The sequence below is a fragment of the Somniosus microcephalus genome, chromosome 3 (genome assembly GCF_052327205.1).
Source record: "Somniosus microcephalus isolate GS21.2 chromosome 3, FLI_Smic_1.0, whole genome shotgun sequence".
NCBI lineage: Eukaryota > Metazoa > Chordata > Chondrichthyes > Squaliformes > Somniosidae > Somniosus > Somniosus microcephalus.
Genome location: NC_140989.1, coordinates 267,706,200 through 267,726,205, shown reverse-complemented (window position 1 = coordinate 267,726,205; position 20,006 = coordinate 267,706,200). Strand labels below are relative to the sequence as shown.

At 45.1% G+C, this 20,006-nt stretch overlaps 1 protein-coding gene across 1 annotated transcript in view; it reads right to left on the bottom strand.

Annotated features, from left to right (window-relative positions):
• Positions 1 to 20,006, bottom strand: part of LOC147121900 (fibronectin-like) — a 124,183-nt gene that overhangs the window by 29,196 nt on the left and 74,981 nt on the right. The window contains exons 6-9 of the mRNA XM_085978040.1: positions 17,031 to 17,291; positions 14,281 to 14,544; positions 10,583 to 10,843; positions 5,910 to 6,170 (exon numbers count right to left, since the gene is read on the bottom strand). Coding sequence (XP_085834166.1) covers positions 5,910 to 6,170; positions 10,583 to 10,843; positions 14,281 to 14,544; positions 17,031 to 17,291 — 1,047 coding nt within the window. The remainder of the gene's footprint in view (positions 1 to 5,909; positions 6,171 to 10,582; positions 10,844 to 14,280; positions 14,545 to 17,030; positions 17,292 to 20,006) is intronic.

Below are 20,006 nucleotides of genomic sequence, written 5' to 3'. Positions count from 1 at the left end.
CAGGAGGCGGGCCGCTCATTTCAATATTTTAATGAGGCTGAGTGCCTCACATTTCTTTCTCTGTTCCAGCTTTAACACTGGGTGGCCAGGTTTCCCGGGCCTCTGGAAACCTGGCAGCTAATGGGAGGCAAGGACTGCTGTGTGTTGTGTCCGTCAGTAGTAAGACACAGACTGCAGGAGAACGGTACAACAGGCGTTTACTCAACGTGGCTCACTCTGGAACTGAACTGTACAGATTACTACTCAGTGCTATATACGGGTGTGGTCACTGCCGGTACTACAGTATACATGAGCTGTAAAAAGTAGTTCCCCCCTTAAAGGTATATACATTACAATTCCTCCCCTTTAGATTAACAGTACCATAACACTCATTTAACAATTAAATGTCAAACTAATTACAATTAACACTTTTAACATACAACGTTAGCTGAAAATAGTCCATTTATATATTCAGTCTTTGGGGAGGCTTCCTGATCCTTTCTGGATAGCGCCTTTCCCGAGTGTCTCGCTCTTGGTGCGGAGGCGATTCTGGCCCCCTGTCGTCGGTTGGGTCATCAGCTTCCGATGCTACTGTTTCTGGGGTAGATGCGACCCGTACGTTGGATTCCTCACCAGGTACGTATGGGCGAGGCATGGGGTTGATTTGTTCCTGTGACTCTAGGATCTGGTCAGCATGGCATCTCACGATGTTCTCCCCAACGTCCACTGTGTACATTAGTGGGCCCTGCCGTGTGCATATCGTTCCTGGATGCCATTTTTCTGTTCGGTAGTCGCGGGCCAAGACTGGTTGCCCGACATTGAAGCTCCTTGTTGGCTTCTCATGGATGTGCTGGAATTGCTTACTCTCAACATCTCTTCGTACGTTTGGTCTGAGCAAATCCAGGCGAGATCTTAACCTTCGGTTAAAGAACATCATGGCCGGGGCCTAGTTGGTGACTGCATGTGTTGCATTCCGGTAGGCGAACAGGAAATTGTCCACCTTATGCTGCAGCGGAATGTTGTCATTGTACATAGCCTTTATTGCCTTCTTAAAGGTTTGTACGAACCTCTCAGCCAATCCATTTGTGGCTGGATGATACGGGGCGGATGTGTAATGCCTTACCCCATTCTTCTTCATAAACCCCCGGAACTCTTCGGACACAAACTGTGGTCCGTTATCGGAGCAAATCTGTTCTGGCAAGCCATTCCTGGCAAAAATGGTCCGTAGGACTGCAATAGTTTTCTCCGTGGTGGTGGAGGACATTTTGATGACCTCAGGCCATTTCGAGTGCGCATCCACGGCTATTAAGAACATTGAGTCCATGAATGGACCAGCAAAATCAATATGCACCCGTTGCCATGGAGATGAGGGCCACTCCCATGGGTGTAGAGGGGCATATGGTGGTGCATTTTGGACTTTCTGGCATCCTGAGCAGCTCTTGGTCAGGTCCTCAATTTGTTTATCGATTCCCGGCCACCACACATAAGCCCTGGCAAGGCTTTTCATTTTTACCCCTCCCAGATGACCCTCATGAAGCTCATTGAGCACTCTATCCCTTAACTTGGGTGGAATTACCACTCGGGATCCACACATCAAGGTCTCCCGGCACACTGACAGCTGTTCTCTTCTTGTCGAGAATGCTGGCAACAGTGAGTCGCCATGTGCTGGCCATCCCTTCACCATCAAATCATATACCCGAGACAGTGTCGGGTCATTTCGGGTCTCCTGTTCTATACGAGCGTTAGTTACCGGTAGGTATTCAACTACAGGCGAATGAAATATTTCGACAGGATCCACTGCTGGTGCTTCCTCCGCAGTAGGCAGTGGCAGGCGCGATAGCCCATCAGCATTTCCGTGCTGTTTCGTGCCCTTATATTCAATCTCATAGTGGTGCGCCCCTAGAAAGAGTGACCATCTTTGTAGTCGTTGCGCAGTCATCACCGGAACGCCCTTCTTCGGATTAAAAATGGAGATGAGGCTGGTGATCAGTCAGCAAGGTGAATTTCTGCCCGTGCAGATAGTGATTGAACTTTTTCACTCCCCACACTAGGCTGAGGGCCTCCCTGTCAATCTGGGCGTAGTTACGCTCGGCTGAGGTTAGTGATCGTGACGCAAATGCTATTGGCCTCTCTGAGCCGTCCAAAAATTTGTGCGACAGCACCGCTCCAATGCCGTAGGGTGATGCATCACACGCCAACCGAATTGGTAGTGCTGGGTTGAAATGAGCCAATACCTCATTCGATGTGATTAGTGTTTTGCTCTTCTGGAAGACTCGTTTACATTCGTCACTCCACTTCCATGGCACCCCAGTTTGCAGTAGGGTGTTCAGTGGGTGTAGTATTGTAGACAAATTTGGCAAGAACTTATGGTAGTAGTTTACCAGCCCGAGGAACGACCTCAGTTGTGACACGTTTTCCGGTGCTGGAGCCTTGACTACTGCCTCAATCTTTTCTGGGGACTTATGTAACCCCTCTTTATCGATAACGTGGCCACAATACGAGATCTGTTTTTTTAAAAACTCGCATTTGGGGCGGTTAGCTCGGAGCCCATATTCCTTCAATCTAGCGAGCACCTGCTCCAGGTTGGCGAGATGATCACTGTCATTTTCGCCCGTGACCAGGATGTTGTCCAAATAACACTGGGTCCCTGGGATCCCTTGCAGGACTTGTTCCATTGCCCTTTGTCAAATAGCCGGACCTGATGCTACCCCGAATACCAGCCGGTTGTATTGGTAGAGACCTTTATGGGTGTTGATTGTGAGGTATTTTTTTGATGCTTCTTCTACCTCCATTTGCAGATACGCCTGGGCCAGATCAATCTTAGTGAAGCGTTTCCCTCCAGATAGCGAGGTGAAAATATCTTCAATCCGCGGAAGTGGATATTGCACGGTGTGAAGGACTGGGTTCACTGTTACCTTAAAGTCCCCACGGATGCGAACCTTCCTAGGTTCCCCAGGCGTGCTGCTCAACGACTTTTTCATCACAGGGACGATGGGTGTAGCCCACTTGCTCCAGTCTACCTTGGACAGTACTCCTGAACGTTCCAAACTCTCCAGCTCTGCTTCGACAGCTGGGCGGATCGCATAAGGTACCGGTCTGGTCTTAAAAAATTTTGGGCTTGCGTTTTCTTCGATTTTAATTGTTGCTGTCATGCTTTTTAGTGTTCTGAGTCCTTGCTGGAACATTTCTTGTGCGTCGGTTAGGATCTTTGACAGTCGCCCAGGTGTGACGTCGTCATCCTTTTTGGCAGCCACAGTCAGTGCTTGTATGGAATGCCAATCCAGCTGTATTTTCCGGATCCATTCACGTCCCAGTAATGGTGGTCCTCCATCTTGCAATACATACAGGTCTAGTTTTGGTGTTTCCTTACCGTTATATATAACGGTCACCCTTATTTTTCCTTTGGAGTAGACTTTTTGCCCCGTGTACGTCTTCAAAATAATTTGTGTGTCTCTCAAGGGTATGTGTGAGAATAGCCGCTCGTAGTCCCATTGGTTTATGACTGTTAGGGCTGATCCTGTGTTCAATTCCATTTTTACCTGGACTCCTGCTACCTTGAGAGTGACCCAAATGGTTCGGTGATCCTCCGTTTTGATCACATTATGTAGTTTCAGACAACTCAGCTCCCTGCTTTCGGAGTCGGTATCACTCTTTTGTTCGTCTGAACTATTCTCCGTCACCTTATGTACCTTCTTGTACTTTTCTTTGAGATTTCTTATTGCTGGTTTTCTTTCCCGACCTGCAGACTCATGCTATGTGTCCCACTTTTCCACACTGTCTGCACACTTTGTCCTTGAACCAGCAATCATTGTGGTCGTGTGTTGTTCTGTCGCAGCGATAGCACTTCTCTGTTCTATATGACATTTCGTTTGTGCCATATTCTTGCGGTCTCTGTTGTACCTCTGCAGCGCCCCGTGCTGTTGCTTCATATGATACCACAATGCTGAAAGCCTTGTCCAGCGTAAGGTCCTTTTCAGATAAAAGCCGTTTCTGGGTTCCTTCACTTTGAAGCCCACACACAAACTTGTCCCTTAAGGTATCTGCCAGTCCCGTTCCAAACTGGCAGTGTTTCGATAGTTTGCGCAGTTCTGTTAAATATTCAACATTGCTTTCATCCTTATGCTGGTTCCGTTTGTGAAACTTGAATCTTTCTACTATCAGCAGCGGTGTGGGGTTTAAATGTTCCTGTAGTATCGTCACTATGTCTCCAAAACTCTTTTCCACTGGCTTCACTGGGGTTACTAGATTTCGTAATAAGCCATACGTCTTTGCACCCATTAAATTTAACAATACCGGCGCTTTCTTGTCATCTGACACCTCATTTGCCTTGCAGTATACCTCTATTCATTCGACATATGTAGCCCAATCTTCGACTTCATTGTCAAATGCTGTGATACTGCCACTCTTCGGCATTTTGGGTGTGGTTTAAAATGGCGTCTCCCGCGCTTTCCTTCCTCCCCCGCTGCTGCCAACGCCGCTCTCGGCGGTCCTCGCAATGGCGGCGCCCTGTAGGTTTCGCGCGCTTCTCCTGCGCTGCTGCCAACGCCGCTCTCGGCGGTCCTCATGGCAATGGCGGCACCTCGTGGGCTTCTGCGCGTCTCTCTCCCTCTCCTCGACGCTGCTCGGCCCCTGAACACCGGCTGCGCCCTGTGCGCTCTGCCCTCTCTCTCTCTCCCCCGTCGACGCTGCTCGGCCCTTTGCTGTGCTGCTCGGTCGGGCTCTAGCCCGCCGCTGTCCGGGAAGGGTCTGCGCACTACCTTTTGCCAGCCCGTTTTGCTGGACCACCGCGACTGGAAAGCCAAGCCTGGCTCTCAACAGCCTCCCCCGCAATTCTCAAGTCTCTGCTGGATGACTGGGCGGTTGCCCGTGGTCGACGCCCGTGTCTCTGGCCTTGACCTCCAATCTACTGGTCTCCAGGAACGAATCCCTGGGAGGTGATGCAGAGTTGCAGGTAGGATCGAATTTGTCTCGTCACCAATGTTGTGTCCGTCAGTAGTAAGACACAGACTGCAGGAGAACGGTACAACAGGTGTTTACTCAACGTGGCTCACTCTGGAACTGAACTGTACAGATTACTACTCAGTGCTATATACAGGTGTGGTCACTGCCGGTACTACAGTATACATGAGCTGTAAAAAGTAGTTCCCCCCTTAAACGTATATACATTACACTGTGTAGAAGAGGTAAGTGCTTTTCCAGCACTGCTTGTGGGCCAAGAGGAGTAGGAGTGCTTCCCCCTGGCCCCCCAAGAAAACCTGTTAAACGTCCCAGCGATCGGACATCCCTCCCCCGCCCCGGACGATCTGATGCCCTCCCGATATCCTGCATGGCCCGCTCCTCCCTGAACGCTCAGGGGTCCCCTATTGATGTCCCCCCCACAGACCCCGAATCTCACCCTCCCTCCTCTACGCTCCCCAGCTGCGGCCTGCTGCTGCAGGCCTACCCACTCAATCTGGCTGGCTATGGCCGGGAAACGGATTTCAAAAATGGTAATCAGGCCCTGCCGTGAAATTCGCCAGGACCTGAGGGAAACCCATTCTTCTGATGGCAAAAATGCTCCCTCCCCGCCTCCTCGTAAATATCAGGGCCAGTATTTCTAAAAGAAAAGAAACTTGGTAATGCTTTGTGATTTAAATTTCCAAAGCTTCTGTATAAGGAATCTTGTTTAAAGTTAGTAATGTGCTGAGGGGCTCGGAATTCTGTCGAAGTATTCTTTTTGGAAAAGTTGCTAATAAGTTGCTCTCTGATCACAAAACAACAACAACCTGCATTTATATATCGCTTTTAATATAGTAAAATGTCCCAATGCACTTCATGCATTGATGGGATCTCTAACATAATTTACAATATGGAAAGTTCCAGCGTTTCCCAATAGTTAACACTGATGCACCACTTAATCTTTAACTTATCTATTACAATACAAAAATTACCTGTCTCAATATTAACAGGAGAGCTTTGAGAACTGTTGCATTGGTAATTTGATGCAATGACAGTTGCAACATATACTCGGCCACACGTCAGGTCTGACAGCCAGCAGTTTGTATCTATTGTTGTACACACATGGCGAGTCCCATCACTTCCATTAGCAGAGACCATATGGCTGATTGCACCATCATACTTGTTCCATATAACAATGGCTCTGTTGGTATCACAGTCCACCTGAGTATGAACATCCTGTGGGGGGCAGGGCGCTGGAGAAGAGGACAATTATTTACTTAGAATGATGTAGTTTATTAAAGCTTTTCTCTGAACTATTACACTGCAATGTTAGATAATCACTGATAAATTTAATATTGTGTATCACAATCTCTACTCAATGTAAATTGTATATCACGATCGCCTCTAAATGCAGTAATCATATTGAAGATTTTGAATGTTTATTTATATTTATAGTAATTTCTGTCATCGCTAATCAGAGCCATGCCTGCTGGCGAGGTTCTAACACACCATCAAACCTTGCCCTCGTCATGTGTTTAGCGTACAGCCTAGGTATTCCTATGTGTTGCAATCAGTGCCATTCAGAATGTCAAATGCAAGTCTTCTGTAAACATTTATAAAATGTATACTTCATTAGCAGTATACTGTAAAAATATTGTCGGACTCACAGCTCACTACTATCTTGGTTAATGCAATCACCATCGCTAATAACTGTTATCTGAATCACACACATACCTATGCTCAACAGGGTGATGGTGCCCTTTTAAAATGTAAGCTGTTCAAAAGCTACTCTCAAACTCCAAGTAATTCTGATTTATAAGCTCTTTTGTTCCACATGTAGTAATATGGGGGCCTAAATTCATTAGTGACCAAAAACGGGCGTGCCAGAAGCACATGTACCGTCCTATATTGATTCTCGGGCTTCACCATTATAATTACGGCAAGCTGTGGCAGGACACTCGATTGGCCTGTTAATGTGCATGCGTGTGTGCCCTTTTAAGGCCACAAGGTGTAATTGCTGTGCCTTCATAGCTCAGTTAAAGACTGACTGCTCATATGTAGAACCTTAGGTTAATTAGACAGCAGACTGGCACTCTTTTTAAAAATATATATTTTTTGAAGTGTGATTCCTGAAGTCAGTTAGAAGGCATTTTCTGTTGGTGAGAACATTACTTTGTATATTGGAAATTAATGGCTTTTTAAATATCTTTTTGTTTAAGTGTGACGCAGAAATGCTCATGAGTGACAGTGTGATGCTTGAAGTGTTGCTGACACATCTTGTAGTATAGAAACTTAGCTACTAGCCTCCCATGAAACTTAATACATATCAATGTTCTGTAACGGTGTGTGCCCAATCCACTTTATTTCCATCACAAACTAATGGCTATATTACTATGACGCTATGGGGCCATTCATCCATTTCTTTTACATGTAGGTGGTACATTAAAGACTCTCCCCAGTGATTCAACAATTTTTAATTTTTCAGTTCTGAATCAAGCCATGCAAACTTTGCAAATCTGAATTACTTTCCAAAAAAAATTGCAACGCTCATCCCTAATAGAGATTGGAAACAATTAGGCAGAGTCAACATGGTTTTATAAAGGGAAATCATGTTTGACAAATTTATTTGAGTTTTTTTGAGGATGTAACTAGCAAGGTAGATAAAGGGGAACCAGTGGATGTAGTATATTTGGATTTTCAAAAGGCATTCGATCAGGTGCCACATAAAAGGTTGTTACGTAAGATAAGGGCTCATGGGGTTGGGGTTAATGTATTATCATGGATAGAGGATTGGTTAATGGACAGGAAACAGAGAGCAGGGATTAACAGGTCATTTTCAGATTGGCAAGCTGTAACTAGTGGGGTGCTGCAAAGATCAGTGCTTGGGTCTCAGGTATTTACAATCTATATTAATGACTTAGATGATGGGACCGGGTGTAATATATCCAAGTTTTCTGACTATACAAAGCAAGGTGGGAAAATAAGCAGTGAGAAGGACACAAAGAGCCTGAAAAGGGATATAGACAGGTTAAGCAAATGGGCAATAAGGTGGCAGATGGAGTATAACGTGGGGAAATGTGAGGTTATTCACTTTGGTGGGAAGAATAGGAAAACAGAATATTTTTAAATGGGGAGAAACTATTAAATGTTGGTGTTCAGAGATTTTAGGTGTCCTAGTACAAGAAACACAGAGAGTAAGCATGCAGGTACAGCAAGCAGTTAGGAAGGCAAATGGCATGTTGGCCTTTATTGCTAGGGGGTTGGAGTATAAGAGTAAAGAAATCTTGCTACAATTGCATAGGGCTTTGGTAAGACCACACCTGGAGTACTGTGCACAGTTATGGTCTCCTTATCTAAGGAAGGATATACCTGCCTTGGAGATAGTGCAACGAATGTTCACTATATTGATTCCTGGGATGAGAGGGTTGTCCTATGAGGAGAGATTGAGTAGATTGGGTCTATGCACTCTGGAGTTTAGAAGAATGAGAGGTGATCTCAATGAAACATATAAGATACTGAGAGGAATTGACAGGATAGATGCTGAGAGGTTGTTTCCCCTGGTTGGAGAGTCTAGAATTAGGGGGGCATAGTCTCAGGATAAGGGGTCGGCCTTTTAAAACTGAGATGGGGAGGAATTTCTTCACTCAGAGGGTTGTGAATCTTTGGAATTCTCTGCTCCAAAGGGCTGTGGATGCTGAATCATTGAGTATATTCAAGGCTGAGATAGATAGATTTTTGGACTCTAGAGGACTCAAGGGATATGGGGATCGGGCAGGAAAGTGGAGTTGAGGTCGGAGATCAGCCATGATCTTATTGAATAGCGGAGCAGGCTCGAGGGGCCGTATGGCCTACTCCTGCTCCTAATTCTTATGTTCTAACAAGAATCAAAATGGGGGAAATTGGGCTTATTCCTTTGTGTATTTGCAGTACTAAGTAGCATTAAAAAAATCTTCCTCCACTCCCCTTCAGTTTGCACCACTGTCACTAGAACAAATGGCAGGCAGATCTATTCCAATGCAAAGAGTAGTTTAACTCAAAAAAACTATAATTGAAACATTGCTACAAAGAGGTGACCAAAAGGGAAGCACAAAGCCTCCATGTTTTATTATTTTTTTTAAAATTCAAGATTACACTCTGTAGTAGCAGTTAAATTGGATGGCGAAGTGCCTTCCTAATGATTTAACCACCAATTGTCGATATTTTCTTTGCACATGGTGGAACAGGAACAGTCCCTATAACTTAATCATCGCTGGGTCAAAATCCTGGAACTCCCTACCTAACAGCACTGTGGGAGTACCTTCACCACACGGACTGCAGCGGTTCAAGAAGGCGGCTCAACACCACCTTCTCAAGGACAATTAGGGATGGGCAATAAATACCGACCTTGCCAGCGATGCCCACATCCCAGGAACGAATTTTTTTAAAAAGGACATCTCTTCTCAGCAAAGCAAATCTACCTGTGATGCCATTGACCCCATTTTGTGCCTTTCCTGACCTTCATGGGACATTTAAATAGCTCTTCACATCCTAATTTTTACATAGGGGGAAAAATTCGGTTGGTTTGCGCCTCCCATTAACGCCTTAAGAGGGCGCTAATGTGGCGCAAAGCAACTAGCACCCGTGCGCGGTGATGTTTGCGCCGCTCATGAAATTGACTAGACATTTTGCGGCGGTGCTAAACCCTACCACCACGATCTCCTGCGCCGGCAGATCGTGACGTCAGTCGAGCGTGCAATGCCCCGGACCGGATATTGAGTGGCGTCCCCTGTCTTACCGCCTGCCGCTAGCAACGACAGGTTGAGGGGAGTGTTTTGCAGTTGGGAAGGAACTGGGGGAGCGCTATTTAAAGGCGACTGCTTCCTGCCTTTTTTTGTCGGTGACATTTTTTCACCACGCACTCTGAGAGCAAGAGAGAGACTGCAGGAGATATTCAAAGCTGTGTTGAGGAGTTTTGGGTACTGAGCAGCACTTTGCAAGGAAGATCAAATAAAAAAGAACCTGCATCGATTTAGAAGAGACTATGGGGACTGCACTTTGAGCTCTTTCCCTGGGCCTTTCCATTGTTCTTTCCAACAGATTTGGTGTACAGGTCTCTCCAGGCCGAGATTCAAGGCTGCAATGAGCAGGGTATGGATGGAGAGCACGACCAACCCTCCCCTTTAAGAACTGGCCAGTGTGTCTGTGTTCCATTGCTGACTGACATCGCATAAGCTTCACCAGCGCTCTGAGGTAGTGCCTCGCTCCTTGGCCTTTGCGCCTTAAGGCAGGTGTGCAGCACCTGATTTAGTGTTCCAATCACCTCCAGGGGCGATAAAAGCCAAGTTTGCAGTCGGAGGCGATAATTAGTGCCAGGCGCTAAACTTTGCGCCCAGCCGATAATTGCGCCCCAAACGGGGCGATACCGAATTTCTCCCCCATAGACTTTTATCAGCACTAAAACCTTGCCACTTCTGTCACCACCTCCGATGGCCCCAAACTACCAATTCCCTTGAGCAGCAGCTTGTCAGTATCACATTAGAATCCTGTGTACACTGGAGCCATTTGCTTTCATGACATTCAGGAAAACCTGTGTTACCAGGTGGTCCCTTTAAGGCTTTAATCGCAAAATACTGAAAATAAACTACTAATTAAATGCAAAAAAAGTAATTAAAGTGATGTATTCTACCTGTTTCAGTGATATCGTAGTAAGATCTGCCACTGTCACATTCATTGTCAAAAGCAATAACAAATACTATGAAACCGATCCCACACGGTAGCCCTGGGATGGCACAGCTGGTTGTCGAAGAGCTACAGTTGTATTTGATTCCATTAGTTCCCACTACCTCCGTCTCATATGACAGAGCTCCGAATGCTAGTTCCCACGAAATTGTTAAAACGTTGGACAAACAATCAGTGGAGGCTTTCACGCCCTGGGGTATACAAGGGGCTGCAAAGAATATAAAAAAGGTGAGTCCATTACTGTGCTTGTAAGTAACAGAATACCATTCTAATAATCTCTCACTTCTTGCTACATATATAATCTCCCTTTCCTCGCTCCTCCTCAACATTTTCCACAGATCCATACTGGGTACGGTTCCACCGTGGCTATCTGCTCTCACCCAAGTGGCCAGTGGCTATCTGCTCTCACCCAAGTGGCCAGTGGCTATCTGCTCTCACCCAAGTGGCCAGTGGCTATCTGCTCTCACCCAAGTGGTCAGTGGCTATCTGCTCTCACCCAAGTGGCCAGTGGCTATCTGCTCTCACCCAAGTGGCCAGTGGCTATCTGCTCTCACCCAAGTGGCCAGTGGCTATCTGCTCTCACCCAAGTGGCCAGTGGCTATCTGCTCTCACCCAAGTGGCCAGTGGCTATCTGCTCTCACCCAAGTGGCCAGTCATGTGTGGGGGTGGGCAAGGAGGGTTTTTTCCAGCCCATTTAGCAGTGTGCTGTACAGAGTCATTCAGGAACATGAACCCTTAGCTGACGTTACCCATCCTTAGCCTGAGGTTAATTCAGAGTCCTCACATATCCAGTTGAGAACAGTTAACTCAGCATAGACTTGGGATGGACCCCAAGACCATTTTCATTGGTGCAGTTCGGTACCACATCATAGGATGCAATTATCCACTTGGTAATTGGTACAAGTCTAACTTAATCCCTTCTTAGTATATCCATCAGCCCTGTCTTGAAAGAGGCTAACTCATATGACATGACAGAATATTAAGGCACCCATCGTGCTTGTAATAATCCCCAATAAAAGTAAATACAAAGCACAATCTAAATGAGTTATTTTAATTTTAAATAAACCCTTTCCATACAGGGTAATTTTCTGACATGACACTCCTGCCAGGAGAACATATCAGAAACTCGGGTGCTCACTGCGCACGATTCTCTCACCATTGCTTTAAATAATCAGAAAACCATGCATTGTGCATGCCTGGAATTCCAATATGCATTCCTGGTGGAGGAGACTGCCCACTGGCAGCACAAAGTATGGTATACACAAAGCCTAGAATATGGTATATACAGAATATGGTATACACAGAACAGAGAATGAACAGAGAACATCCACTTATTTCATGGTGAAGATTATCTGCAATAATTTGTCACTTGCAAATAACATTGTTATTTTCTTACTTGTGCAATAAGTAATTATTTCTCTCTGTAAATGCTCCACTTAACACATTAATGGTGGGGTAGATTTTGACTTTTTGTGATAGTGTAAAACGGGTGATAGCGAATCTGCCGCCCGTTTTACATCTCTCCCCATATTTAATTCCATTGACGTCAATTGAGATGTAAAACGGGCTGCAGATTCGCTATTACCCGTTTTACACTATCACACAGTGAAGATCTACCCTTAATGGTCACTTTAACACTCATCTTTTTCACTTGCCAAAATAGCATTAGTGTGCTAAACCTCAACCCCAATCCCCCCCCCCCGGCACCACACACACACACAAGAGATGTAGCTCCTAGTTTTCAGCCATTTTTATGTTTTTTGCCTCAGATATATGGCTTACGACTAAAAGTCTCACACCAAGCATTTATCCAATGTTGTCAGCTCTGATGGTAATTGTTTCAAATACATAATGGGCAGTGGATCATTTTAATTAGAAATCACATCGTGCTGAACTTTAACATATAACACAGCGATCATTTGAGATGAGGTCAGCTTGGCTTGCAGATTTAAATTGTTAATGACTACGTCAATGTGAAGAGCGGAATTTCTTAGGGCCGTATTTTGCGACCCCTACGGGTGCTTGCGAGGTGCCCACGAGGTGCCGTGCAAGTGCCGGGTTTAGGCATGTGAAGCGTATGCGCTTAAACCGGGCACATCTTCTTGACAGATGATCCACATCCCCGGGAAAAGGGCCCCTACGGGTGGAGAGTTCCGCCCGCTGAAAGGCCGTGAAATTCTTACACCTGGTAGAAGCAGGCGTAGGACCTGCTTTTACCAGCATAAGAGCTTTAAAAAACAGAAAAACAAAATGTTATCACTCACTTATACATTAAAATCCCCTGTCCAATAAGGTAAGTTTATTTTTAGCCCCGTTAAAATATATTTTTTTTAAATTTCAAAAAATTTAATTGTAGTTTAAAATATTTAATTAAATGCCATTTTAATTAATTTTATATATGTAATTTAAAAAAATTATTTCATGTGTTCGGCATTTTTTAAGTCACCCCCATTCATATTTATGACAGTTCCATATGTACGGAACTCCCACAAGTATGAATGGGGATTCCAATTCAATTCAATTCAAATCGCTTTATTGGCATGACAAGTTACATCTTATGTTCCCTTCTTTCATTGGTTGGGCTGGCCCACGTGATCCCGGGGCCGCTACGCATTTCTACCAGGAGAGGCCCAGGATCGCAAGCCTCCGTATCTCCCGGACCACCAGGTAAATGCGTAGATTTTTTGATGATCAGGCATCCGCCCGCAGGAAGCCTCCGATCGCAAATTCAGGCCCCTTGTATTCTGAGCTAATGGTGTGCCGTTTGTTTTTATCTAGTAACCTGCGTATCAAATGATTCCTCGCAGATACAAGCAGTATTTTCCTGCTGACTGGACCATGGCAACTTGGTTTAATGAATTCCATCATCTCTGAGTTATCTGACAGCCTGACTGCAAAAGAATTGAGTGTTTAAAAACAGGAAAATACTGATTCAGGTGGAAAACTTATGTTGAATCTCCTAACTTAATGAATAAGGCACAAATAGGGATGCTTATATTCAAAGTGGCAGGAGAGAATCAAAACAGGTAAAATCTGCCAATCAGAGTCTTGTTGTTTATAAAGTCGAGCATTTCTTATAAAGGGTCATTAGCCTATTACAGACTTTTATCAATTATTGGGGGAAATTTTAATCTGACCCATCCGTTGATCGGGTGCAGTGCTGGTTTTACACTCAGCCCGATTTTACTCTCAGTCGAAGGCAGTGGAGTAATGTCAGGTGGGGTGTAAACCCGGCATTCACCCGATCCTGTTGGGTTCCTGCCCGGGGAGTTAATTTAAGACTATCCCCTATGTCGCATATTGCACTTGTCAGTAGTTTACTGAATATTTTGTATAATCAGTGCTAAATTACTGCTGCAAATCGCCTCCAAACAGGAATAGGGGCATTAGCAGAGACCAAGATGCAAGTTGTCCACACTCCCTGTTGAGTGCAGACAATGTGCAGCCCAATCATACTTGTACATCAAAAAGTGGGGGAACCAGAGGGCATATCAATCCCTCACGGGGAAAAAAAAGAATGCTAGTTAATACCTGTTGACAAATTGTTAACAGAACATGATCACCTGAACAAGTGTGAAATAACTTCTCATAATAAGAAAACCTGAGCTTTATTGGAGTTGCTTTTGATTATATTGAATTACATACTTGCGCGTATCGTAGTGGGGTCACTTATGTTGCTTTTGCACCTGTTCCTTGATATTGACACAAGTTTCAGTTCATACTCCAGTCCACACTTGAAAAATGTAAAGAGACAGGAGGTTCCCCTGGTGTTGCACTCTTCTGTTGTCCCATCAGAGGCCAGGGCAGTTACCTTGTACAAGAAAGCACCTCTGCTGACACTCCAGGAAGCCCACACACTGTTACTATGGCAGTCACGAGTTACTTGGAAGTTCTGAGGAGTGCAGGGTTCTACAAGTATCACAAAGAATGGAAGAAGAATGTATTATTAAATAAGGTATAAATAACATGTTACATTAAATTGCAAATGCTAATAAACAGTTAAAGGTTCTTGTGACTTGTGTCAGATAATATTGATTGTCAACCTGACACAAATGCCTTTTGCTTAAATCATTAAGATTTCAAATCTTCTTGTGCAATACACTAGGTAGAAACATAGAAGATAGGAGCAGGAGTAGGCCATTCAGCCCCTCAAGCCTGCTCCGCCATTCAATGCGATCATGGCTGATCATCCAAATTCAGTACCCTGTCCCTGCTTTCTCCCCATATCCCTTGATCCCCTTAGCCTTAAGAAATATATCTAACTCCTTGAATATATTTAATGAATTGGCCTCAACTGTCTTCTGTGGTAGAGAATTCCACAGGTTCATCACTCTTTGGGTGAAGAAATTCCTCCTCATCTCAATCTTAAATGGCTTACCCCTTACCCTTAGACTGTGACCCCTGGTTCTGGACTCCTCCGCCATCGGGAACATCCTTCCTGCATCTAGTCTGTCTAGTTCTGTTAGAATTTTATAAGTTTCAATGAGATCCCCTCGCATTCTTCTAAACTCCAGCGAATATAAGCCTAATCGACCCAATCTCTCTTCATACGTCATTCCTGCCATCTCAGGTATCAGTCTGGTGAATCTTCGCTGCACTCCCTCCATGGCAAGAACATCCTTCCTCAGATAAGGCGACCAAAACTGCACACAATACTCAAGGTGTGGTCTCATCAAGGCCCTGTACAACTGCAGCAAGACATCCTTGTTCCTGTACTCGAATCCTCTCGCTATGAAGGCCAACATACCATTAGGTACAAATAAATACAATTACTAACAAGAGCAGCCTCAAGAGGCAGACAGTCTAAGTGGTTAAGTATCCTGCACTTAAGTGTTACACTTTACCTAATGCTTGGGTCAGGCTACGACTGGCCTGGTACTCGTATTACTCATGAAAACTCTCAGTTGTTTACAGCAAACCCAAATGTCGAGTTTATCATTTACTTCACTTTTATAATTGCCAGTCTTTATTCATCCTCATTTCCTGCGATCACTTGAAATGTTTTGTTTTATTCCTTGTGCTTATCCTAACCTCCCTGTTTAACCATTTAGGTTTAAGTTTACTGTCATATAATTACCTTATTCTTCTATCTTTATTAATTTACTACCTTGCCAGCATATCAAAACTATGATATTCAATTTTATGTTTTGTGATTCTCAGTTCAGTTTTATTTTTAAATGTATCTTTACAATTTCTTCTCTCATTGCTTTAAAATACCTCTTTTGAAATTCAGTTCATTAATTTCATTATCTAGCCCATGTTGGTGTTAGGATCACTGGCACTCAAGTACTTCAACTGCTGCCCAGGATACAGATGTTCCACCATCTCACGTTTACTACTTAAAACTAGATCAGGTGTATTCTCCTCCCTTAAACCTTCAGGACTGAGATCAATAGATTTTTGTTGGTAAAAGTATCAAGGGATGTGGAGCAAAGCTGGGTAAATGGAGCCGAGGTACAGAAAAAGCCACGATCGAATTCAGTGGCAGAACAGGCTGGAGGGGCTGAATGGCCTGCTCCTGTTGCTATGTTATAAGATGATGTATCAAAATACAGTCGTGCTCCAGCTTCAGGAATTTAACTCTAGTCCTGACAAAGGGTTTCGACCTGAAACGTTGACTCTATTTCTCTCTCCACAGATGTTGCCTGGCCTGCTGAGTTATTCCAGCATTTTCTGTTGTTATTCAGGAATTTAACTGTAGTTTTGGAAACTCCCTTCCATCATTACTCTGAATTTCAGCGGCACCATTTATTTTCACCGTCGCATCATCTGCATGGCGGGCGGAGAGCCTGTGTGACTGACCTCTGCTCACATTTTCACTCTGTAGCACACACATTGTGCAGATTTATGGGACGTGACAGAGATGAAAATCAGGGCCTATGTCAACAAATGAGAAAGTTCATCAGGAGCAATAAACGGCTTCACTTTAAACAATCTGCAGTATCTACTGTAAAGTTGGGGGCAATTTTGACCTAAAATGAAGGGTGGGTTGGGAGCGGGGATAGTTAGTGTTAAAAAAATCGGAATCCCGACCTCAACCCGCCCACTTCCGGTTTTAACGGATGTGGGACGGGAGCCAGAATGGGGCGGGGCGACCAGCCCGCTGCCAGGAGGCGGGGCATCAATTTAAATATTATAATGAGGCTGGAAGCCTCTTCTTTAACCTTCATTTTGTGTTTAACTCTAGCTGGTCGGGTTTAACGCACCTCACCTCGCATGCAAATCAGGCCCTGCCGGTAAATTTGGCAGGGCCTGCGGGAAACCCCCGACCCCCCGCCTTCTCCATTAAAATTCAGTCCATAGCTTCCTTTTGACTTTTACAACTTAGTTCCTTTCATATGAACGTAGTGTAATAATTCAGCACAGCAGTTTGCTGGCTATGAATGTAGACGTACTAGTTTCAAATGTAACGGCTAAACTTTCGCTGCTGTTGCACTTGTCGCCCTGTGCTATAACTGCTACAGAGTAGCTTTCGCTGCATTCCAGTCCAGGTATTTGGCAAGTTAGTGCTGATGTAGTGCAGGACTGAATCACACTGCTCATGCTTCTGGCAACTGCTCGATAGATTGTGGCACCAGGGCGGCCGTTCCACGACACTTCCACTGAATCTGCAGTACAGTCGTAAAGTGCCCTCATATTTTGTACTGGTTTTATCGCTGTGGAGAGGAAATGTAATGTATATTAATTTCATCTGAAATGAAAATTCAATGACCGGAAATGAATCAAAACATTTTGTACAAATCTAAAGTGTTGACCTTCTGAGTAAGAAATCCAAGTCTCAATTTACCAGTCTGTCAATCTACATTCAGATATAGGCAAAGCTTTAGAAAACACTGGTTCGGCCTCAACTGGAGCGTTGTGTCCAATTCTGGGCACCGCACTTTAGGAAGGATGTGAAGGCCTTAGAGAGGGTGCAGAAAAGATTTATGAGAATGGTTCCAGGGATGAGGGACTTCAGTTACGTGGATATACTGGAGAAGCTGGGGCTGTTCTCCTTGGAGCAGAGAAGGTAGAGAGGAGATTTAATAGAAGAGTTCAAAATCATGAGGGGTCTAGACAGAGTAGATAGAGAGAAACTGTTCCCATTGGCGGAAGGGTTGAGAAGCAGAGGACACAGATTTAAGGTGATTGGCAAAAGAACCAAAGGTGGCATGAGGAAAAACTTTTTTACACATCAAGTGGTTAGGATCTGGAATGCACTACCTGAAAGGGTGGTGGAGGCAGACTTAATCACGGCTTTCAAAAGGGAATTGGATCAGTACCAGAAAGAAAAAAAATTGCAGGGCTACGGGGAAAGGGCAGGGGAGTAGGACCAGCTGAAGAACTCTTGCAGAGAGCTGGCACAGGCTCGATGGGCTGAATGGCCTCCTGTGCTGTAACCATTCTATGAAGCTGTGCCTGTCTCAACCAGCTATCTGGTGACACCTGAAGGAAACCAGCTGACAGCAGGATCAGGCTGAGCTCTGATGGCCCCTGTAGTCAACATATCACTATTCAGAGTCTGGGTCACACATGAAGGGGGAAAACAAAACTGTGAGGAGGGAGGGAAAGCAGTACTTCCCTCGCCTTCAAACACACCTCTTCAATATCAACGATGTTATGGAAACCAGTTTGGATTTTCCTCTGCTGTTAATGCAGGAGAATAGCAATGGACTGGGCAGAAAAAACAAGAAGACTTACTAAGGATGAGAAGAATAATAAACATAGTTAGGTTGGGGCTACCACATTTCTTTTTAACTTGTTAACTAATGAGGCCATTTAATATTACCATTAAAAATTAAAGCTTAAATTCAAAGGTAGTTGGGCTCCACAATGAGTTGGGATACCCATATGTTGTGTCATCTAATGGTTGGACAAGTCTCACACCTAGGGCTGGATTTTCCCAGCGGAGGCGGGATCACAGCAGGAGAGGTGGTTGGCAGGTTCCGATCCCACTCCCGGCTGCGGCCACTCTGTCAAAAGGATTTTCTATTAATAGGGCTTGTTAAGCTCGCCCTGCGGGGTTCCCGGCCAATTAAAAGGAGTGGGTCTGATGACATCATTTGATGACGTGTCATCAGCCGGTTTCCTTAAAGGGACCATGTCCAAATTGATCTTGACAGTTGTGCTGTCAGTGTTCTGCAGCATTGAGGGGCTGCAAACACTGACGAGCACTGCACAGAGGTGCACGGGCTGCACCCAGGCTCTCCCATGACTTATGCTCATGGAGAGAGTCACAGCATGCAGGGAGGTTCTCTTCCCTTCCAATGGGTGGAAGAGACCTCCCCAGGAGATCAACGCAGTCTGGTTGCACATTGCACAGGAGGACACAAGCAGGGATGGTGTCAGGAGGACCAGACTGCAGTGGTGCAAACCATTCAATGATCTCAGTAGATCACGAAACGTTACTGCAAAGCCACACTCAACCTCATCCTGCTGTGCCACTTATCACATCCCCATAACTCTGCCTTCCCTACCCTACTCCTGCACATCCTTACTCACACCAACTTACCTTGCACCTCCACTCATCCCTCTCTATCTACATTATCACTTCCCCATCTCACTAGCTATCCCTCACATTCGCCCTCATCCTAGTCCAATCATACCAACTAACAACACAAAAGGGTAGGCACTTGGGTGTCACTGTTCATGTACATTTTCTGTTAATGTGTTGTCAAACATTGAAACATTTATTTTCAACACTTTGCGCTCTTGGACAGATTTGTGTGCACCTTTGGAAGTGGCTTAGTGAGTTGCAGTGAATGGTGAGACATAACGATACCCCTCGCAATGGTGATGAGTGTGACAGGAATGGCTTGGACATTTCAGGGATGCTTTATGATGCTGGTGTGGGGTGGCGCCAACCTGGCGCATCATGTGGCAGCCAGGGTGTACAATGTCAAGTGAAGTAAATCTGGCCATGGTGATGCCATCGCTGGCCTCCCAGGCAGCAATGTTGTCTGGTGCTGATGCCCTGTGTCCTGTGCAGCATCAGGTGATTGCAGAGAAGGTTGGTGTTGGTGTGCCTGGTGATGTTGGTGTTGGGGCTGATCGTGGAGGGATTCAGAGGACCAAGGTGAGATTTTTTCAAGGGCACCGATGTTGCTGGAATAAATGGCAGCTGAAGTTGAGATGACAGAAGCGATTTGTCAATGGTGAGAGAGCTTGCTCCAAGGAGGTGACAGTGGGTAGAGAGTTTACTCCAAACACTTCCATACTGCACACAGCTCAAAAGTGTCTTCCAAGTCATGAAGGCTCAAGCTTCTGACATTGGAAAGTGACCAGCTGTGAAATGGTAGCTTTCATACCACTTTTGCAGCTGTCACCTATTCACAGCAATGGGGAGACATAGAGAACCCGACATACTTACCTGACGTGATCTCCGAACGATG